The sequence below is a fragment of the Crocodylus siamensis genome, chromosome 4 (genome assembly GCF_052110815.1).
Source record: "Crocodylus siamensis isolate JL-2025a chromosome 4, ASM5211081v1, whole genome shotgun sequence".
Lineage (NCBI taxonomy): Eukaryota > Metazoa > Chordata > Crocodylia > Crocodylidae > Crocodylus > Crocodylus siamensis.
Window position 1 is genome coordinate 85,941,445 of NC_143398.1, and position 24,517 is coordinate 85,965,961.

The window sequence follows — 24,517 nt, forward strand, 5'->3', positions numbered from 1 at the left end:
AGCCCTGCAACTAAGGGTCCCCTTGTGCCTAGACAGCGGAAGTTGGGGGCTAATGGGGCTCAGCCCTCCCCCCCTCCCAACACAGAGCAGCAGCAGACATTGCCTTAAGGCAGCCCAGCCACAGGGTCCTACAGCAGAGGCGGAGGGGCAGGCACGCTGAGCTACCCTGTGCACTCGCAGCCAGGTTTCTGTTAGTCTGTTTTGTTTTGGTTTTTTTATTTCTGTGTGCTTGAGAGGAGGGCAGTCAGGCATGGAGACATGGAGGCTGAGCCCAGCTTGTAGCTATGGCCCACCCTTGCCCGTGCAAAGATTGGGGGGGTCACGTGCCCTCCCCCCATCCTTGGCTGCCCAGATGGAATGAGCCCTGAAAACAAGATTACTCCTATATTTAGGGGTTGACTCTTCCTTTTTGTTTCTAAAGCTGAGATTGTGCTATTTATTCACATTAATCCCAAATGCATTGGTGTGAGAGAAGGGGTGGGCAATAGTCAGTTTCTTCCCCCTCCCCTCCCTCAAGTCTAGGGAAATATTAAACAAAAACAAACTGAGTACTTGGGACTTTAGCAATAAGGTAGGAAGTAAAAAACAAATATTTTGCTGGTGTGGCAAAGAATGCCAAGAACAGTCCTGACATGAACCAGCATGAAACTTGACACAGCCTCCAGTAAGAACAAAACCAAAACTCCTACCATGACAAAACAAGCCACCATATCCAGATTATTAGCATATTACACAGCCATACATCAATCACAGCTTCAGTGATAACAGCTATTACAATATGTTGTCTTTCAATTTCAAAGCATCTGTTTGGGACGAAATAGGAAAATAAAAAGGCTGTTGCATGTCTGGCCTCTGGCCTGAACTTTTACTCTGGTACAAAAAGACTGATTCTATTTTTCGTGCTATTTTTTATGCACAGTAACTGGTGCTTATTTCAAGTGGTTTAAACACAAGCAAAAAAAATTAGCTAGACTAAAGGCGCATTCCAAAGGCTAGCCACACAAGTGGCTCTTCTATTCCAAATTAACACACAATTTCTGTGATCAGGGTAAAAAAAGCCCCCAGTGAGTCTGGCAACTGGCATACAAAGCATTGCTAAACTTTTGCTATCCTAAACCAATTTTTAAGATCTGTTATCACCCTCTGTTATTGAGTTTATGTAATGTGCACATGAGGCCAGATCCTTTCTAATGATTAGGTGCCTAAGGGGATTTGGTTGCCTATGTGCAACAATATTCCAACTTGCTCAAGAACCTGAAAGAACTTGATATAAAAATTGGATGGGCTGTGCTCCTTTTCCTTCTCACTAATTTTGGTAATTTAGATATGGGGCTAAGTGTGCTATAAAAAAGTACATGCATTAACACATTTTCAGGAACTCAAACAGGGTAGAGTAGGATCACACCTACACATCTAACATGTGAAAAAGGGTCTGATTCTTACTGCTAAACATTTTACTATGTTTGATTAGTATTGCTCATGCAATATTTTGTTTGTTCAGCTTCAAAAAAGTTAAGGATTTTTTTTTAAACCAAAGTATAGATGTTTTCAAACTTTTGTTCAAGGTTCTCTCCGTCTCTGAAGGCTGCTGTTTCAAACGACACATGGAATAAAAATATTGCAAAGACTCTTCTGCACCATCATAATTAATGGCAAATCAAATTCCATGATCCCTTCAAATCCTCTGCAGCTTTGGAGACTGCTATCATCTGGACAACTTTTACTCTGTATGGGATAATTCAATTATTCCAACTAAACATTTTTGCAGAATGAGATTTAGACCACTACTAAGTCAGCTCCAAGTCTTCATTTTTTTTAATTCCGAGCCATTGCATTTTTTAAACTTCCTTACTACTGTAATCTGAAAGATAATTTAATGGTCACTGAAGTTCTTAGTACATTTGACAAATTCTTACTTCCTATTGATTTAAGGCCATCCCCCAGTAAGTGAAAGAAAAATAGTGAATCTAGCAGCTCATATTTTTAGAAACTGTATGGCATCATGATATACTGTACCAAATTATCAAGTATTACAACTGACACATTTTCTCTTTGTACAGTCACTTACCCATCCAAAGACACCACAATATAAATGTTTATGTGGGGCTGTTTTAGCATATTTTACATTATTTTATGCAAGACCATAACGCAATATGTTAACTGTAGGTTTTTATAAAAATCTAACTGAATAAAAACAGAGAGCGAGTACTACAAAAGCCACAGATACTAGTCATTTTGACACATCATCTCCCATTATAGGATTTCTGACAGCAAAAATCTCAAAAGCAAATTTACAATTTTAGGGCTCTCTCTCCTTTCCCCTCTACCAGCTATTGCCCCCCCATTGAAGCATTGCCACCTCCCTTTCCTACAGTTTTCAGATTTACTTAAACAAGTCAGAAGGACTTTTTAAAAGAATGAAGAATTAATCTCAGGTGTGTCAATTTTGTCCTGAAGGTTGTCTGAATCCCTTGACAACCCTTAGTGCCTATAAAAATATTGCAACAACTCTGAAGTTGTTGTATGTGTCCTTCAAAGTTTCATATGCAGGCTGTAATTTCCTGCCAACCTTTCAGTGACTTGTTTTGAATACTAGACTCTTGCCAAATCAACTAAGAAATTTCACTCCACATTATTTTAGAGCCCAGTACTTACACACGTAGTAAATTTACTGATGCTCATAAAACTCCATTAAATTCAGTGGGACTACATAGCACAAGTAAAGATAATCACTTGCACAGTGTTTGACTGGGTCCCTCCCTGACCCATGTTATTCCCACTCCTTTTCTATAAACAACCAGATAGACATTTAAAAAAAAACAAACCCTGTCACATGCATGCTAGAGCAAAGGTGACAAGATAATTCCCATAAAAGGAAAAAAAGAAGTAAGAGCACTAAAGCCTGAATTTAGTATGACAGGAAATTGTACAAGAATATAGCCAATATAGAGAGTTTCTGTTTTTAGAACTAAATACATTGGCAATGTCTTTATTATATTATAACACACACACACGCACACTAAACTTTTCCACAATGCTGTTCTAGTTCAGTTAGGAGCTGTTCCAGAAGCCCCTGAAGTCGATGAAGAGATTCCACTTGATTTCAGTGCACTCTGGATGATAGCCTCACTTGCCTTTACATCAGTTACACAACATAAATGTCTTCTATCCAGAGCTTTGTGACTATCAAAGCAGTTAAGAAGGGCAGGTGACTATTCATAACCCAATCGTACAAACTAATGTTGAGACATAGGGGCCACTGACTTGTTCAAGGTCATCAAACCAGTGGATGGAAGAATATGAAACAGAGGCAAGAGTCCTATATTCAGTCCACCAGGGTCCACTGCTTACATTTTCCTATTTGAATCCTGCATGGCAAGAGTGGCCATCAACTTCCTCCATCTGCAATATCAGAAATAACTGACCATTGATATAGGCTACATCTCCAGATTCTTGCATGTTTTGAACAAGACATGAAACAATTAATGTTACACTATGATTAGGCTAGCTTCAAAACTAACAACCCCATGCAATGGCTTGGAGCTATCATTCCCTTTTTCTATATGGCCAGACATTGATGAAACAATACAGTTCCACTGTGGCTAGGGACAGACATCACACAAACTGGTTTAAGTGATCAGAAACTGGTTTAAACCCGCAACGTAACGGATGTTCAGTGCACATAAACAGGTTTGAGAATGGCTGAAAATGGTTTGGGATAAACCTGGTTGAATGTATTATCAGACTTAACTGATTTGGATCAAATCAGCTTATATGATGTCTGTCCCAGACCCCTTCCTGGTTTAAGATAAATCGGACACCCCCAGCATCCCGGCATGCTCCCTGGGCTGGACAGGGCTCTCTGTTCCACAGCAGGGCTGGCTCCTCCCTTCTGCTCCCTGGCTGCACCTCCAACAGACTGCAGGTGTCTGTGTGGCATCCCAGTCTGTGCTCTGGGAGAACAGACAAAGGGAGACAGGACAGGCTTAGGGCTCTTTGAAGCTGATCAACAGGTAGTTGGCAAGGTTCCTCCTTTCTTGGAACAAGTTGTTTAAGAAGAGCTTGAACTAATGAGAGATCTGTTTGTTTTGGTATTGGGGTGATAAATGCTGTGTAAACCCCTGCTGGCTCCCTCACTGACCAGTGAGGGGAGGCAACCCCCCCACAATCAAAGCCTCCTGCCTGGGCCTGGCCACACCCACCTCAGCTCAACATTGTAAAAGGGAAGGGAGGGCTGCTCTAGCACCCCTCAGCTTCTAGCCTGAACCACTGCAGGCATGTGCTGGCATTTCTGAGATATCTTTACAGTTAGAAACTGATTTAGCCTAGATAGGTTAGACTAACAGACATTCAAAAGATTGCAAAGATTGAACCAATTCAGGCTCAGGCTTTTTGAATGTCTGTCCACAGCCCGTAAGAGCAACGTGTGTGTGTGTGTGTGTGTGTGTGTGTGTGTGTGGTTGCACTATACTGAGAAATCACAGTTTGTAAAGAATCTTAACAACTGTAACTGCTATGGACTATTCTTTTCCTTTCAGGAAAGGGAAATCTTAGACTGCACAAAATACAAATCATCATCATTGAGAAGTGCTACTTTATGGAGTAAGCATAAAAGGTGAGTTACAAAGGCAGACCTAGCCCAATTACACCACTAGTCCTATATGTTAATGTTTTGCAGTGGCAAGTTTATCTTCTGTCCACACCAACTAGAAGAGGAACAAGATGAATAATTAGAACAAGCATGTCTGTATCTTAAAATATCCACTATATTTAACAGAGAGGAGCAGGGTAGCAGGAACAAGATGTTACACTGTTTCAACTAAAACTGTGTGACACTTTCAGGCAGAGTCCAAAGCCAAAGGCAAAATAAAAGTTCATATGTACGTCTACTCAAGTTAAAAAAAAATTTGAATCAAAAATCTCTTTGTACTTTGCAGGGACCTACTATTACCATTTCTAGTTACTTTTGGCCGTCATCTTCCCAGGGTAACAGATAGGTTTGAAAATAGAGCCATTCATCCTCCCAAAGGTAACAGAGAACAAGGATCTTCCTACCCTGCATATATCACTTTGCTAGATAAGGATTTAAGCTCACAGTACGTGGAAGCACAGCACATATTTTGTTATATACACAAGTACACATATTCATTTTCCCTACCTTATTTCTGCCTGTTAAGCAATTAGAAGTCTTGTATATCAGTAGCCATTAGTATTCAGATATATTTAATGTGGAAATTGAAAGCATACAAAAAAATAAATATTGTTAGCTCACTGCTTTGCTGTATCACTGTACTGGCAAGTTCAATTAAATGAAAAAAGGTTTTGAAAAACAACTTAGCAAACTCTTCCACAGTTCCATACTGATGGAACATCCAACCTATTCAAGCTAATAGCAATTATTCTTTTACAGACAGAGCTTGTGTTTCATCTTCCCCAGGTCTTTCTTCTTTTCTTTCCCTGTAGTTTTAGGGTTTTCCTTCTTTTCGTGACAATGAACCCATTATTTTATGGTATCTCAGGGAAGGCACTCATGTCTTCCAAAATGCTGTGGGAGCTCTAGGAGTATTAAATAGCATTTCATTCCATTATGCTACCTTGATTTTTACCCCTAAAAAGGACCATTTAGAGTTTGGGCAATAAATGTATTGTCATATTAGGTACAGGATATCAAAGCTCAGTATCGATCAAAATACTTCTACAACATTTTCAGTAGAAAAAAAATATTTATAAATTGCCAATGTAAATTTAGGAACATAGTCAATATGGTTCGCATCCCCTCCCCCCTCAAATGAATCTAATTTTTTAATCACATCCTAATCCTTCCTAGTCCCTTCATGTTCTTTCTTCTAGTCCCATTAATAACTGCAAGATATAAAGAGGGCCTTCAAACAGACAAAGAAAGCATATCAAAAAGCTAGAAAGACTTCCCAATACAATCAAAGAGGAAGAGACAGTTTTGTTTATGTGGGGACGAACAAGAGGTGTCCTGAATGAGACAAGCAAATTAATGAAATGCATAATGAAGTTTTCACATTGCTAAAATGAAAAAGCAGCCAGCGGACTCCAACAAGAATGAAAGGAGTATCTCCAGATTGTATTAAGTAGCATGTGTTTGGCTATCGTCTCACCATTCCACGGAGCTAATACAGGCAGCCTGCAGTCCAGGGAATGCAACCCACAATCTGCTGATTGTCAGATGCAGCCCTGGGACTACACTGGAGTCTCTGCCCAGATCTGGCACCATCTCAGGCTCAGCTCTCCATGACTCCCTCTGCCTTCTGCCAGTGGTAGAGACCTGGCTCCCTATACTATGATCAGGCTAGCTCCAAAACTAACAATCCCATGGAATAGTTCAGAGTTATCATTCCCTTTTTCTACATAAACAGATGCTACTTAAACAACTATGAAGCTGGAGATCGCAGTAAATATTATTTGTTCTAATGTCTAATATGGCACAGTAATCCTTACTACAACAAAAAATAAAGTATGTGCTATCTGTCCTGTACAACAAGGCCCTTGTCCTTTGGTGTGTAAACCATCCACCAGCTAGTGGGGATTTGAAAATAAATACATTAAATTATTTTTATTTTTAAAAAAGAACACTTCCTCGATGGGCAGAAAATTCCAGAATTGGGTTTTCCTGAACCTCCTTCTGAAGAAACTAGTACTGGTCACAGTCAGACAAGACTGTAGACAGGACAGTCAAACTATACATCCATACATCCTCTTTAGGATAATTGAATTCCACTCCATGTTGAGGACTTGTACTCTGTCTGGGGAGCTACAGATAAGAATGACACTCCTAGGCATGTATACAGAAAAGCCCGGAGCCAGGAGCAATACCTTAAACTGATTAATCCTAAAAAGTTTAACAGCACAGTTTAATGGCAAGCATTCATCTGGGGACCTTGATCAGGACTGTGATAGGTAGTTTTGAAACAGGAATGATTACAGGAATGATAAGAGTATATCTACGTTATATTCTGCAATGCACTATAGAGAGATCAAGTGCAAGTCTAAATGAACTAGCTCAACACTGGAAGCAGCCAAGTCAAGGCAGCAGGGAAATTCACCCTGTCAAGATTCTTAGCTAGTCTAACACAGCGATTCTCAACCAGGATGCCATGGCATTTTAGAGTGCCATGAGGTCCTTTTAAGGGTGCCACACAATACTAGCCCAGTTAGATGTGCAAACACCTACATGTTATCACAAGACAAACAAGGGATTTCAAATAAGAACCCACAGTATCAAAAACATTCTGGCCTGTTGTAATCTTTCTGAGTTCTTTGCAACAGAAGAATTGCTCTATTTTTTCATAGTCAAAAAAATAGAGGTCAGCTAAGAGATGGTATTTTCTGAGGGGTGTCACGAGTCTAAAAACATTGAGACTCAACCAATGGTCTAACCTACTCAAATACTGTATTGAGAAGCCAAGCCCCTTTAAACTAAGAATATTTTTTTATGCTTCCCTGCATGGCATCCATAGTTTCACTAGCAATTCTGTTGAAAAAAATAAATAATATAGCTGCCTTCATGGATCATAGCCAGTTCTGTGCAAATTGAAGCCTCTATATTGCTTCAACCTTTAGCCTTAGGTGAAGCGAATGACCATATTATGAGTTCATATTCCTGAACTGGATTAATGTAGCTAGATTCTCAATACAGAGGAAAAGGCAAAGACTCCTTGAAAGCTAAATTTCTGGACAGTTATGCTACTTGATGTTCCAGTATCAGTGATTAAGCTTAGAAGGATCCCAAACCTTTGCATCTCTGATAAATACAAATAGAATAAGAAAGAATAAATAAGAATTTTGCCATCAATAAAAGGAGAAATCAATGTCTTAATGAGTTCTTAGAAGCATTTAAACTCATTGAACAGCATTGATTCATTCTTCTCAGCTAAGAATGAGCCAAGTGTTGCTCATTCAAGTGATTAACCCTTACAGGCTCTGGCTCCTCATTAGGTTGCCAAGTGTAGAAAATGACATGCACAGTTTGATGTCATCATCACCCTATGGTTGGCAGCAAGGCCCAGGAAATCTCACTACTCTCCAAGTGGTGTCACACAGATATTAGAGAGCATTTTAAATCACAGAACAAGAGAGCAGGGCCTTCATACCTTTCACTTTCCACTGTTCTTAAAAGAGTTTGAAATATGCAATTGACTTAAATAGCACTTAGAGACTCTCCTCAACATGTGTTCACTTAAGAACTAAGCTTAGAAGCCCAGGGTAAAGGGTTCTTTGCCCACCCTGGTCCCCAAAGATGTACACAGTTGATGCATTTTGTCTATTCTCCATAGCCACACAGAAACTCTATGGTATGCTGCCCACATCCTCTTAATTAAAATCAAAATTACTACCACCTTTGCACATGCACACCCTCCCAACTAGTTAATTCTGGGCTCCATAACTTCCCAGAAAGCTTCTCTCAGGCTGCCAGCTTTGGCCTCCCAGTTCCCTTTTTCAGCTAGGGATGATCTATCTGTTCATTCCCTTGCCCCTTCAGCAACAGTGGTTCCAACATTCCCACTCCACAGAAACTGGTAGAACTGGTTTTATACTTTCCTGACCAGAGAGAAGTAGTTAGTCATGTTATTCTGAAGTCAGGGCAGATATGTACCTCATGACTAACTAAAGATATATTGAGAGAAAGTGAACACAAGCAATTGTAAACAGAAGCTAACGGAAGCTTGTGCTTTCTCTTTCTCTCTCTCTCATTTATTTAGTTTGTCCATAAGGTGCATACCTACCCTGCCTTGTTTCTGCTTCCCTACAAGAGAGCAACAGCAGTTCTTGCTGCTCTGCTTCCTACCTTCTGCTTACAGGAGTAGTTAAGTTCCTTTATTTCTTCCTTATCTTCCAGGTAAGATGTCCATGAAATGTGCTTATTCAGGAAAAATGATCAAGTGCAGATTTCCAAAGCTCTGGTTACAAATGAAAAACTCATCACTGTATTTTATCAGAAGTCTTTTGAAAATTGACTAGAAAAACAAAACGGAACAAAACAAAACCCAACTTTGGAGTTGCATGATTATACAAGAATCTCAGCTCCCTTTAAAGAAAAAGCAAGATTCTAGTCTTTGCTTTTTCAAAGAAAAGCATGAAAACACAACCCATGAAATCTCCAAAAACAGAAGGCAAATGTAAGAACAACATCATAATTAAGACAAATCTCATGATTTGTGAACATCTAGAGCCAGCAGTGCTAAAAGCTAGTCACACTGTTTCCATTTAATTCTCAGGCAGAGCAAAAAAAAAAAATCCATGAAAATATCCCAATTTTCCTTTATCTTCCCACTAAAATATATAGCATGTTTATCTTCCAGGGAGAACTAGGGAAAATCCATTCAACCCTAACCAAAGGAGACACCGATACTGCTTGATTATGACTAACATGCAAACAAGCTTACAGTACAAAGGCCAGGCTGTAACGATAGTATGCCAACAATAAAAGTCACAATGAATGAAGTTACTTATTTTTACATGTTCCGTGACACTGAAAAAAAATCTGAAGCACACCATTGCCTGCCCTGCACTGCCATTTGATTGCATGGGAGGGGGAGGGAGGAGGGGGGGAATGATTAGCATTCTATGTGGGGAAAGGAAACTGTTTTCCTCCACAGAAAGATAATCCCAAAGCTTCAAACTGTGAAGCTCATTTATTCTGAGGCACTAAATATCTTGTCTCTGTAGACAAGAGAAAGCAGAAGAGCTATTTTTGCCAACAGCCACAGTAGGCAAGAGCAAATTACTCTGTAAATAATGAAGAGTGGCTTTCCTTGTCTTTGCTTAACTGCAGTCACGTAGACAGAGAGGATACTTCATTGGATAACCGCGTGAACCAAACACTTCACTGCTTGCTTGAAATATATGCTTAAATTGGCCAACAAACTGTCTGTATCTACACCAGGCGCTCAGAGCATTACATACACCATATAATCCCTACCATAGCAGGTGCACATACGCACAGAGATCACTCAAAACGTACCCAACCTGCCAGACTCAGATAAAAGCCATGCCTCAAAGAAGCCATGTGTCAGGAAACCCATGATGTCAGCTTACTCATTTTATAAAGCTAGAGAATGACCTAAAGACATATCAGGCTTTCCAACTTCCCCTTCGAAGCAAAGGCCCCCCGCTACACATTACATCTATTACACAATTTGCTGGTCAACCCTGCACTAAATTTAGCCTGGCTGCACATGCAAAGCATTGACCACCCAACTCAATGGTCAGTCAAGCAATAAGTCTAGCCCCGCCACAAGTGCAAAGTCACGATCGCAGGATTGAAAAAAATGACTAGCCAGATACAAAAAGAGCCAACCAGCCAGCCACAAAGCGAGTGCTTGAAAATGTTGGAACAACTTGATGGCTTGGTAGCTATCCCGCTTTCGTTCGAACGGGAACCTGGGCCCTTACACACACACGCCCCGTGTTATCCCCAACGGACTCGGCTCGTGCAACAGCAGTGGGTCAAAACACAGCCGAGACTGCCAGCGTGTGTGCAAAACCGTGCCCCAAAGAACCGGCGTGTGATGGCCGGGCTGACTTAATCAATGGACAGGGTGAGGGGAAGGCGCCCCAGGCTATCAACCTCTGCCCCGCCTTTGGGGCAGGAGGAGCCCCAGCTTCTCCCCTCAAGAAGGGCCCTGGCGGGGGCCCCGGGCGCTGCGGGAGCGAGGGCAGAGCAGGGGTTGTGCCGGGATGACCCCGCCTGAGGCCAGCCGGAGACCATCTCCCGGCCCCCCGCGCCGGGTCCCGCGGGGCAGGGGCTGCGTTACCCGCACCCTGCAGCGTTGGTGCCTCTCCGGGTCCGAGTAGGTGCGGTCCACGGGCAGGGCGGTGTCGCTGCCCGGCATGCCGGCCGCCCCGGTCCGCGGGCAGCTCGCCCCTTGCTCCGCCGCCGCCGCCGCTGCTGCTGCTGCCTCCGCGCCCTACGCCGGGGCCGGGAGGAGCGGAGCCGCCGCCCCGCCGAGCCCAGCCCAGCGCTCCCGTAACCCTTCTCCCGCCGCACTTGGCTGCCGGGGAAGGTGCGCCGGGAAACACCAACACCGCCCCCGCCCCCTGGGGAGGCGGCGCTGTGCCCCCCCCCCCCTCCGCCGGCGCCCCCGGGCAGGCTGCCTCTGCCCCCCGCCGGCACACGCACACCTGAGCCAGCCCGAGCACAGCAACGCGTCCCGTACAAAACAGGGCAAGATGCTTTTAATTTTACCAGGAAAACAAAGCCCTGGGTGGCAATGGCCCTGAAGTGCCCGAGGCTGCCCTACCCTGCCCCGCCCTGCCCAGCACATCCAAAATGATCAGCCCCTCCCAAATCACAAGATATGAATCAAACTCTGCCCTGCCAACTAGGCGAGGCAAACCCCAAGCAGGGCAGAGGGGCTTTACCCATCTCGATCCCCAGGTGCTCTCTTGCAACGGGGGGAAAGGGTCTCTCAAAGTTACAGGTGAACCTGCTGTGATGAGAAAGCTGTGTACAAACACCAGATACCCCATGTTGCCACCTCTCCTGAGGTCTGGAGGGTTTTTTTAAAGTTTTACTTAACTAACTGATGAAGGAACAATCTTGGCTTTTATTTAATAAAAGAGGAGTTGGAAGATCTCAAGGCTGTGAGGAAAACATCCCAAGCCCTAAAGATTCAGAAACCATACAGCAAAGAAAAATGTGATGAAGATATTACAGTTGTTGGGGAAGCCAAGAAAGGAGGACATGTTTGTCATTTTGCATCAAGCACGGAGCTCCACTGGACATTTCGGTTCTTCTTCTTTCATATGGCCAACTTGAAGCAACAATTATAAGTCCAGTTTAAGGTTAGTTAGCCAGTCTAATGTTCTTGAGGAAAGGAAATGTATCTCTGCAATGTCACCATCAAATTTGTATAGAGGGCAGTGTTGTTGTGTGGTCCAGTGTTTGATCAGGATTGCCAGGATTGACATTTTGGTGCCACTGCTGAAGAGCATGCAGGAATCCTGGCTTTTAACACAGGGCCTAGGCCTTAGGTTCTGGCAAATCTGCTAAATTATCAGGGCTTGGACTTTAAAAGGAGCCTGAGTTAGATACCTGACTTATGCTGGAATTTCTCTTGTTTTCCAATGTAGCACATTACAAATACAAAGATAAATAATACAGGACATGAGAGACTTAAATGAAAGCTGCAAGTATAACACAGGGAAAGTTTCCAGTGACGTTTAGCATACTTCAGCTACTAACAGTCAAGAACCATTCCTGTTGATAGTCTGAGAGTTCATGCATTTATTTAATGCAAAAGAGCCATGTTGAGGATTTAAAATGTATGCAGAAATCAAAATATTTTTAGTTACAAATGGTCACAGGAACCAATTAATCTCCCCCACACACAGAAATGCAATGCATAAAACAGCTGAGGGACCACATTCTACTGTGTTACAGCAATGTCATATGGAGTTGCTTCAGATTCACACTGTTGTAGCAAGACCAGGATTTAACTTGTGCACACTTGTCATTAGTGCACATGCAGTGTATTTCATGGAGCTGGCATCATGCTGCTTTTGCTCTCAAGATTCAGGTAATAGCACCCCTGGGGGGGTGCGTGTGTGTGTGTGTAAAATATATATCAACACACCTGTATACCCTAGAGAATGTTATAGCTAATTTTAAAAGATTCCCATCATCATTTATGTTCTGTTTACTGAAATTTACATTCAGGAACATTGTTCATAAAGCAACACTGCTGTTGAGGTTCAGTTCTGGTACCAGCTTCTTTGGTTTTTGTGTATTAAGGCCACAGGCTAAGTTTTGACTCTTAAAAGCTAAGAAAAAAGAAACAGACCTCACCTGGTAGCTTTTACATCCCTATCTCTAACAAATCCTCTTGTTCAATGTTATCCCCACATACAGAGCCAAACTGAGTAATTAATGAGTTGACAGGACTACACTTTGCCTTCATAAATTCATTCATATAAGGCACCCATCTTATATCACACCTATCAGGAGTGATATCACACCTAACAGCCTCTATGACAAAGACTGTAGCGGAAGGGGAAAAGCTCCTTCAGCTCAGGCAGATGCTTTACTATTGGAATTGGATCACTTCAGCTTTTTAGCACAAAGTAAAGTTAGTTAACCAGTCTCATGAGTCATAAAGGTAGTTACCCAGTTAGTTAATCAGACTCATAACATTTGGGAATAGAAGGGAGGTTGAGGGTATTAGGACAAAAAGGCAGGAAAGAACTGAAGAAGCAAGTTTCTGGATTTTCCCAGCAAAATTCTCAGCCAGGCATCTCCAAAGGGAGCTGTGTTGTTTGCAGCATCAAGGAAAGGGTGCCTACATTTCCTCAGAAATATGCACAGTTGAACAAAAGGTTTGGGAGACAAGTAGCTGAAAGTAAGGCAGCTTCAAGTGCCAGACTGTTTTAAAACATTAGACCTGTTATAGTCCTTTCTCATGAAAATTGTTAAAAGTTATTTAATAAAAGTTAGCAAAACAGACACAAAATGATAGTGCTTGCAACTCCATCACAAATGTAAATGGCATGGCAGTGCTGTGCAAATAATGAATAATCTGAGCATGATGTAGGCAGTGTTCACAGGAGGAATGATATGTGCGCAAAGCAAACGGTGCTTCTGGTAAGAGGCTTTCTGGAGGCAAAGGATGAATTTGTTTAGTTTCACAGGACCTAGAAATTGCATTAGAGGCAGGATTTCCAGTCCCATGCACTAAGGGGTTCCTTCTGTCACCTCTACTTAACAGAGAAGAAAAACTGGAGGACTAAGGCTATACTTTCAAAGTGGATGGAGGTATTACAGTTCTATTTAAAGTTCTAGCCAATTCAATGTTACTCTTGCCCCCTTTTTTACACACACATGCTATTGTCTCCTCTCTGAAATGTAGCATTACAATGTGCACTCTCTTATCCGATTGTATATTTGCTAAATATATTTAATTTTGCTTGTGAGAGCACAGATAAAAACATACAACTCTCCACCCCCAAAAGTGAGACATGGATCTAACACAGGGGTGTCAAATGCATCTAGCTCAAGGGGACAGATCTATGGGCCAGATGAGGGGCACAGGATCAGCATCATGGGCTGGATCAGGTTCATGCCTCCCACTCTCCAAAATGCCAGATCCAGCACCCATGGCCAGCCTAGGACATGAGCCATAGGCAATGCCCACTCCAGCTAGTCCAGGGTGAGCACCACATGAGGCACAGTTCCAAACCAGCTGGATCCAACATATGGGGCACCCACGGATCCCTACCTCTTCCATGTCAGCACCCAATCTGGCTGGTCAGGGACTGCACTGCACATGGCACTTATTCTGGGACCTGCAATGCCTGTAGCACTCAGCCTGGACTGGCTGAAGTGAGAGCTGCTTGTAGTGTGGTCAGTCCAGCACATGTCATGTGTGGCATGTGGGTCTGGTCAAGACCCAGAGCCAACACCCACCGGGGGATGGATGATGTGGCTCGGTGGGCCATATTTGGTCCATGGACTGTATTTTTGATGCTCCTGATCTAACGTGTTAGTTAGATTGCATTAGAGGCAGCATAGTACTTCCAAAAGCCCCATCAGATATGTTCTCTCAACATTATTCTCACAACCACACCCAGCTTTTCAGCTTTCATTCAACTATACTGTAAATGTATGCATCTATTTGGTACTTACAAAGTCTTCATTCTAAAAAAGCAAACAAATGCAGATCTTGACAATCTCTTTTAATATGGTAATTTAAATTAAAAATGGCATGTAGCACTTGTGGATGGTAGATCAATTCTATTATCTCTTTGTATTCTATTATTCTCTTTGTAGTTTATACCACATACTTTTTAACATTCCATTGGCTGATAAGAAAACAACAGTAAATCCTATCCATCCACTGTGTCCATGTTAAAGTTCAAACTTCACAGAGCATTCACTGAATTATTGTTCTCATAGGTACTGGAATGCTAAGATTTCCTAGTTCTCTCTCCCATCACTACCTTACTGCTACTCACAATTCATAACCCTTGTTACTTTCACTGCTTTTCCTGCCTATTCAGAAGCAAGCTTGAATATAAGCAAATTAGGAAGAGACATGTAGGATTTACAAATGTCATAAAGGAAGTCTGGAGAAACTAAAAGGAGGATTTTAGGGCGCAGGCAAGGGATTGAATATTTTGTATATCTACACACACAGAGACAGATTTCCAATCCTGCCTCTGGCTGCTTTGTGTTGCCACAGGAACACAAAGCTGTTGGAAGGGCAGCAGAGAATTCTCCCTGACAAAGGAAGCCCTAACTTTATTCAAATAGAGGCTATGGTGACCCAGTGGATAGGGGGCTCACTGGTAAGACTGGTTCTCTGCCCAGCTTTGCCCACTGATCTGCTGCTGGACTTTGGCAAGTCACTTCACCATGTGCTTGTGCTTCCATTACCCATCTGTAACAAGTTGATGATGGTACACAGTTTCCTTTGTGAAGAGCTGAAAACCATGGATGAAAAGAGCTATTATTTTATGTAATTCAGTACTTTGACATTGACATAAGCTTTTCATACAGTATCCAGTCTGAACTGACACAGGGAGACTCACTGGAAAGGCAGAGATCCCTACTTTTCACAAAATGGGAATGTCTGTTCCATGCAGAGTCCTGGATTCTTATGATTTTTTTATTTGCACTCTAAAGCCTTTTCCCAATAGTTATAGAGACCAACCTCCAGTAAAAAAGGCTACATGGTAAGAGCTTATCTATGCCGCTTCTTAAATTAGTCAGCAAATGGGACACTGCTGATTAACATGGGACTTGCAGTTGTCTGTGAGTGAGCACATTGTCTCAGCAGCATTCTCAGTTCCTGTCTGCCAAGGCATGAGCCTATTACACCCACTGGAAATGAGATATTCTGGTTGCCAGTACGCAAGACAGCTGCCATGAAACCAAGCTGAAGTTTACTGACTGTACTGTTGCTTTAGAACATTCACTCAGAGAATCTGGTATTGATGAAAACTCAAATAGCACTCACATTTTAGATTAAAAGCTTGAATCCGTTTTTCTTTCTGGTTAAGGGTTTTACCAGTATTTTTCTCTTACCAAAGCCACTGTAAACAAGTGTTTGCATTCTGACAGTGCTAATTTTTTTTTATCTGGTGTGCAATCAATTCATATTATTCATTTAACCTCCCACTGGCCTGTAGGAAACTTGTACAACTGGATTTTTGATCATCTCCTGTTTGGTGTGTGGGTAGAGAAGAAAGGACAGAAGAGAATGAAATCCATGGGCTGTACTGTGGAACTAATTTTTGTGCTCCCTGGTCTTGTTCATGTTAGGAAATTTTTGCTAATTTCTCATAGTTGCTACCCACAGTGGTAGCAGTGGTGGGAGTGGTGAACATGCAGAAAGATGCCAGCATCCATTTACATGTTAAACATTGCTCTGATTAGAATTAAATAACACCATGCTCCAAGTACGAGAAGCTGCTTGAAGCCCTAACACTCCCACTGCAGTTTTCACTGGCAAAAATGAACTGGTACCTGTATCTGCTGTAAATTTTAGCTCTGGCAAAAACAAATACAAAACTTTAATGTAGACTTATGCCCATAGAAACAAGAACTTCTCCTTTGAAGGACCAGCAGTGATTTCCAAAACAGGATTCAGACCTTCCAGGGGTGGATTTAATGAGGGTACAGAGTTGGACTCTCCCTTTCCCCTTTAATTCCTGCTGCTCCCAAACCTGAATACCAACTGCTGGGGGGGGGGGCAGCTGCATTTTTCTTCAGGCAGTTCTAAGAGAGTCAATTGACTTCATGGCTGATTGTCATCTCCCTGATTCAGGCTAATCTCTCTTCACTCCACAGGTGTTAAGGACCCTCTATCTTGATGTTCTACTATTCAAACTATCCTTTCTTCTGCAATTTTACTGTCAGCTATTCCTGGCAATGTCTCTCTTCTATTTCACAGCTTACAGACTGTTTGTAGTTCTAGCAAAACACCCCCAAAACTTAACTGAGGTATGGTAATATTAACTCAGGTGTAGAAAGGACTGACAATGAAGTACTGCAGGCACTCCAAAGTCACTCAAGAAGGCTAGATTTTATTTTATGAATCTGAATGAGACAGACCCTTAACTATAAATACGGGACTCATATCTTTTTGACTATTTTTGCCTAGTTTTTCATATTTTTAATTTATGTATAATCTAGCAAATTAGTGCATATTCCAATAGTTATATATATTTTTTTGCTTTAATCTTAAATTGAATAATAAAGTGATAGCTCCTTCACATGTTAGTAAAGCATCTAGTTTCTCTTTAACTGGAGAAAAATGTTTTCTGTTTTATATGATGATGTGCTACACCGTCTCCACACCCTCTTTTCAAATTCCTAGATCTGTCCATGAGACCTTCCTCCCAGATAGCTAGCTCATCCTGGCTGAGGTTTGGAGAAGAGCGCACACCACATTTGCTGTGAAGTACCGTATTTTCACGCATATAGTCCGCGGGCTATACGTGTTTTTACAAACTTGATGGATGGGTGCGGGCTATACAAGGGTGCAGGCTATGCAGAGTCTTTAGAACAGCATAGCCCATCCCCACCCATGGCTGATGTCACGGCGGCTGCGAGCCCCAGTGGGATTGGCTTGAGCATGGCTGGTGGCGGCGGCAGGGAGTGGGGCTCCTCCCCCCTGCTCACAGCTCCTCATCCCTCATTCCCCCCCTCCCCTGCGCCACTTTTAGCTGGCTCCAGCTCCAGCTCCAGAGGGCAGTGAGAGTCTTTAGAACAGCCTTTAATGAGGCTTGAGCACGGCTGGCAGTGGCAGTGGCAGTGGGGAGCAGGGCTCACAGCTACAGCTCCAGCTGCTGTGCCCAGCAGAGCCCGCTCTTGCAGCCATGTCTTATGGGGAGGCTGTAGGCAGGCGGTGAGAGTCTTTAGAACAGCCTTTAATGAGGCTTGAGCATGACTGGCGGTGGCGGCAGGGGGCAGGGCTTGCAGCTCCTCGTCCTCCCCTCCCCTGCAGCAATTAGCACCACTTTAGCTGGCTCTGGCTCCAGCTCTGGCGGCCGCATCCAGCACAGCGCGCACTATCAGGTGCAGGGAATACATGGGTGCGGACTATACATGGACTATTTTACAAAAATAGAATTTTCCATGGGTTATACATTGGTGCGGGTTATATCAGTGTGTGGGCTATATGTGTGAAAATAGGGTTATTAGGGCATCTCTTGTCTGACTTCCCCTGCACACACCTCACTATGCTGGGAAGCAACTTTATAGCCACATAAACTCATGGGGCTTGGGTTGGTCTTATAAACACGTAGATAGATATATGCTAAACTTTACAGACAAAAACATTCACAAGATTGGATTGGGGATTTGGATGCAAATTCTTCTAGGCATGGATTTGTCAGTGCTTTGTCTGTAAACTATCATGCATGCCCATGTTACTGTATAAATTATATAATGCTAAATGTGGGACATCAATTATTTCCATAGCAATAGACAATGTCAAATACAGGATTAGGACTTCTTTGCAAGCCAACCAGAAAACAAGTCTGGGTTGTGAGAGGACATGGAAATTATTGACAATGAAAGTAGCCTTCATCACTAAATGGTATTGCAACAGTGCAAAATTGGTTCAATTCCATGTAACTCCTTCTTTACAGGCTCCTGAGCAATTGGAAAATGAAGACTACCTTCCATTAAAGTTAATGAAAGGGAAGGTTTTAAAAACTGCATGTTTGTCTAAGTTTAATTTACTGCAGTTCTCCTTAATAGCCCTCCTCTACAATTACATGGCCATAGTCCTATGCTAAGTATGTAATCTAGTAGGCTAATAGGATGTTAATGATCCATTAAATAAATGTGTTTAATAGCCCATTTAAAATTAACACAATCAAAACAGAAAGTTTTTACCTGCCCTTCAGTGGTTACAACTGTAAACCTGCCAAAGCTCAAATGTGACAAGGAGCCCTGAACTGTGTGACAGGGACTTGAAATTACGGATAACAGCATAGGAAAAAGGCCAAAATATGAATCTATTATGCTTAGCAAGTATAATGTTTGCAATAACCTCACTTTCATGGTAAACTTTTTAGAGAGGGATATTTAGCTGCATTAAATCTGAAGTCATCTGATGAAGCAAGCCACTATTTACAAAAGCTTATGCATCTCTGATTTAGTTAGTCTATAAAGTGCAAATCTATCTTGCTTTCTGCCGCTCTTTAAAACAGTATATTACAAACAGCAGCAAGCAATGTGTAGGCTCAGTACGTGTCAAATAGTTTTATAAATATCCCATAATATTTTATATTACTTTATATTACTTTTCCAAATACCATAATTTATAGTCTGTATTATAATATTGGTTTTATTTAATGAGATGTTTGCCTTGTTTTCTGTGGTCCTTAACAGGACTGTTTACTGGAATTAAGTTCTTTTTACTTTTGTATGCAAGAAAGTCATGTGAGATTGTTCCCATGTTTAAAGTGTAGACTATGAGTAAACACTGTGCAGAATCAAGGCCATGTTTCTTATGAGTGGAATCGCACAAATTTAGCAAGTTTAAAAATGATGCTTGTTTACCACAGAGTTAGTAGTAAGATATAACTGGATTTCAGTTCAAATGGGCTATGATTTTATAAAGGTTTTAGGCAGAAACCAAAAGAAATCTCAGCTATGGAAAATGGAATTCAAACATGGTGCTAATCATTATTAGAATACGAATTAGTTATTATATTTAAAATTGAATCCAGTGCCATTTTATAGTTGGATCTTTGCCCTGCTGAAGATCAGACTCAAATATTAAAACATTTTTTTTCATATGAAGAGGTCAGGCACCTAGACACTCAAATTACATCACTGGTGAAACTGATGTGATAGTTTAATACATTTAAAATCCTTCTCTTACTGCAAATAACTTATGAAGTTCTAGCAAAATTTGTTGTGAAAAATGTCATCCAGATTATCTCATCCTTTGGAAAAACCATGTAAAAAGTTTCTGAGGAAGGAAGTCTCCATGGAGACGCCTTCTCCTCTTATCACTCCATTAGGGCAGGGCTACTGGGCTAGTCCCCAAAACTGACAGATGAAGGAGAGCACAGAAGCACAGAGTCCCCCACTGTACCAACTCCCCCAGGCATTCTCCAACACAAACAGTAGACTACAAGCAGAGCCTTCTGCAGGGAACAGTGTCATAGCTCAGATTTTCTTCCAGACCAGGGAAGGATTTGCTCACAGAATGCCTGCATGGATTTAAGGAGCTAGGATCCGTCCTTTGTTCTGTCTCCAGGATAAAGCATCAAGTTTCCTGAGCTCGCTAACAAAAGTAATATTTCCTGACTGACCTTTTATTTTAGCCTCATTTATGAAATCATGAGCTACCTTTCCGACTAAAATTAGCAGGAGAAAGAAAAGCATAAAGTATATATATTAAACTCTGTGCCAAAGAGGACACCATCCTAAAGGAAAGAGCAAGCCTGTGTCAAGAATATTGGTGCTGGTTTAATATGTCAATCTAATAAACCTAGTTCATTGAAAAGAACGTATGATTTATTTTCCTTAAACTTTAACATTATTATACCTATTTTCAGTGCATCAAGTCTTTATCACTCAGTTCACTTCATCATGTGAGGCCCACTGAAATTCTCAAAGAAAGGGAATGTCATAAAAGAGAACATCTATAAATTTTTGCAATTATGATTCTATTTATGATCCAGTCCCTATGATTCTACATTTCTGAGAAAAAATGTGCTCAAGCCTCCACCTGCATGGAGATGGAGCAGGGTATCAATCCTCTTATAATTTGCCCAAGAAACAAATTACTACTCAGTATGAAAAATTGGGCACAATTATGAAGTATCAGTAGTTATTTGGCCTTTTTATTTGGTTCTTACACCACCAATGGATTCTACAAAATAGTTTAGTACAATGGTGGCCATCCTTTCAGGCAGACATGCCACAAGTTTAGCTTTGGATCCCCAAGTACCATTCTGACCCCCACCCCAACAGAGATGTTTCTGATACAGTTTGCATTCTGGGGTGCAGAAACAGAGGTAGGGGGCTTGAACTTTCAGCTGCACAGTGAGGAGGAGGGACAAAGCACTGCTGTAAGAGAGATGCCATCTCAAAAATCCAGGTTAACCCTTCCCTAGCCCAGCTGCCACCACAGTTCTATATGGCAAGCAAAGAAGCAAAGCCTTGAGTGTGGCAGTGGCTGCAGAGCCAGGGAAGATTTAGCCTGGTTCCTGGCAGTGACACATCCTCTTGCAGCAGCATCCTGGCCCCACTCTGCTCCACACAGCTGGAGGCTTGAGCTCCCCTGCTTCCTTGCTGGTACCTCGCTTTACTGAGCACCTGGGGTACACGGGCCACACTCAGAGGCTGCTCTGGCCACCACAGCATAAGACCTTGTCTGCATAAAAAAGTGGAGTAGTGAAGAGGTAGCTTAATATCTGTAGAAGAGCTGATATACTTTCTGCAATTTTCTGAAGCAAAATAAATTATATTTGCCAAATAACTTGTTTTATACCATCAGCACCAGGGCTTTGGCCATTAGTGATGTACGTTACAAATGGGATTGTCTGGAACACTTCTATCTAACAGAGTTATACATGCGTGGATCCAGGATTTTGTAAAGGGGGGGTGCAGGAGCAGGCACTGGCACTGAAGGTGTGGCTGCATCCTCTGCTCCCAGCTTTCTCCCCAACACTAGGCAGGCATAACCCACAGAAAGAGCTGTAGCAGGCAACTTTTTAAAGCTCCTCAATCAGGTAAGAATCTTCTCTTCTCCTCTCAGCCCCCTTCCCTTCCCCCTTGTGCTCAACAACATGTCCCCTTCCCTCTATTCCCCACCTGCTAGTGTTCCTGGGTGCCCCAAAGGAGGACAGGGGAGAAACTCCAGAACCATTCCTGCCCTAATCCAGCCAGGATGCCCAGGGAGCCAAAACTGGGGACATCAGCAGCAGTAGCAACAGTGATAAGTGGGTGCCCTTCCCTGGTGCTTGCTTCTGGGCCGGCAGGGACCACCCGGGAGGACCAAGGAAGGAGGAGGACCCTGGCTAGTGAGAGACCGAAGTGGCTGTGGAGATCCCCTCACCTCCAGGTCAGGCAGCAGCAACAGGGGGTGATTGGGAGGAAGGGGATGGAGACCAGACATGCCACAGAGGGGGGAAAATTTTACTTCCTTCTGGGACTTAAAAAAAAAAAAGGGGGGGGGACCCTGAATGCCTCTACCACAGCACTGACTGAAAGGGTGGGGATGCATCTCACGAGGTCCCTTCCAGCCCTAAACTTCTGTGAATCTGTACCACTGTACCCATTGTGGATCCACCCCTGGAGCTATGACAGCAACAATTTTTAATGCAGCCCTGACCTGGGAGTGTGAGAGCTGTGAGCCCCCATCACAGAAACCTGGAGACTATGAAGTAGTGATTGAGTAAGAGATGCCTTACAGCAGCCAGGAGGTTCTAGACAGACAGCTCCTTCTGCTTTGTAGTGGTCAAAATGAGGGGATCTTCCAATTTATCAGAAATTCATTAGCCAAAGACTTGTCCTTGAGAGCTCCAACTTTTAGACAGCATCTTACCCAAGAGTTTCTCTTCCAGATCAAGGGACTAAAATGACTTTAACCTCTCACCAGGACACTGCCTCAGACCTTGTTAGGCTTGAAGCTTTCACATTCCATTTTTTGTAACACCTTCAGCCATGCCGAGATGCAAGATCAATTATTAAAGTTCAGTATGCAAGGTCATTCTGTTGACAGGAATCCTGTATGAACATGCATATGAATCATGGCTAAATCGGCATAACAGTCAAATGATTTCCACTGAACCTTTCCTCAACAGTTTAAGGAATACATATGCTATTACACATAGCAGTATTTAAAATGAAAAATTTCAGAGGTATGTACTGTAAGGGGGGAGAATCAGCTTTCTTGTTCTGCGGATGCTGGTTTTTTAGCATACGTAGGAATTGATTCAACTGCTATTATGAAACTTTACTTAGTAGAAAACTCCAGAGCCAGGTGTCTAACAGCTTAAAACACACAAGCTCATGATAATTAATGTAGTCATCAGAAAAACAGAATCATTATTAAGCAATCAGACTTCATTATTAATGGGCTTACAAATTCCCAGGTATTACCTAAGTAGAACTCACAATACACAAAGTAATGCAAACCGTTAAAACAAACTATTTTTTCATGACCATAAACAGAAATATTCTGGTGTCCTATTGTCCATACTGCACTGGTTTCTAATACCTTAAGTACATTGATGCCTGCTGTCTCAGTTACTGATCATCTGCAGTTCCCATTGGCTTTAACTGCCTATTTGTCTTTAAAACTGGTCAAAATTTTCCATCTGAAATATTTTTCCATTGAAAGATGGTCCTTTTCCCCCCCAAATGAAAAGTTTTCTTTCTTTTAATTTTTTCTAGCTTTTCAACTAGACACCCTGAAGTGTGTGATGTTTGGAAACTGCAAGCAAAATATACCCGTTTATTTTCCAAAAAATAAATCAAAATTTTAGTTTCTCTTGTCAATTGTCATGAAAATATATACTATTTCCCACCAGGCATCCAAATCTTCTTAGATGTATTTATGGGGAATTGTACAAGGATGGATACATTGAAACAAGATTCAGAGAACAGAGCCACTCCTTTCCTTTTCCAAAGAGAACTTCTAAGGACAAAAATTATACATAAACCACTTTAAGTGATTGGAGATCAAATCTGTAACACAACAGAAGTTCAGTGCACATAAATGACTTTCAAAATGGCCCAAACCAATTTAAGATAAACCTGGATGGATGTGATATCAAACTTAACTGATTTAGGTTAAATTGGGTTATTGAACTTGTGTTGCAGATCCCCTCTAGATTTAAGTTAACTCCCAGTCCCCCAGCATCCCAGGATACTTTGCATCTCCCCTATAACCCCCACCTTGCAAGGTAGATGGGCTAGCCTTGGCTTAAGCTGCCTGCTCTGGCAGAGCAGGCAGGCATGCTGTAGTGCCCCCAGGCTTCTGGCCTGGGCCAGAATTTCCAGAATCAAAAGTAAATATCTATTTACTTGCTTATTGGTTCAATCTACGTAGTTTAGACTAACCTGTGAAGGTTGAATCAACTCAGCTTTGGGCTTTTTGACTGTATGTAACACAAAGGCAGACTAAGATATTCAGATTCAATTTTCTTATTTAAGAAGTTTTAAGAAATGTTATGAGTTAAGGAGGAAATATGTATTTGTTTTAATTTGCAGACAAATTAACTTTGCTATCTAGTTTTAACTGCTCAGGAACAAGTATGGAACTTTTAGAAGAAACTCTGCTGATGCAGAATTCCAGATCAGTGTTAATATTCTCAAGTAAAGTTGGAGTTCTGGGAAGAGAGATAAGAAAATTCACAGGGATTCTCAAAGAATCAGCTAGTTTGGAGCCAGGTCATCTGTAAAAATAAAGTATCTGAGCTAATAAACAATCTTTGGTTTGTGGAGGGAAATCCTTACATGCAAACCTAGAAGTAGTAACCTAGCAGGAAAATAATGTCCATACGTTCCCTAAAAATA

The 24,517-nt window shown here is 42.0% G+C and overlaps 1 protein-coding gene across 2 annotated transcripts in view; it reads right to left on the reverse strand.

The window, feature by feature from the left end:
- Positions 1-24,517, reverse strand: part of TMCC3 (transmembrane and coiled-coil domain family 3) — a 208,547-nt gene that overhangs the window by 60,667 nt on the left and 123,363 nt on the right. The window contains exon 1 of one of the 2 annotated variants that reach the window (XM_090042705.1): positions 10,791-11,003. The exons of the other annotated variant lie outside the window; for it this stretch is intronic. Coding sequence (XP_089898831.1) covers positions 10,791-10,862 — 72 coding nt within the window. The 5' untranslated portion in view covers positions 10,863-11,003. Of the gene's footprint in view, positions 1-10,790; positions 11,004-24,517 lie in introns of those variants that run through there. 2 annotated transcript variants of the gene reach the window in all.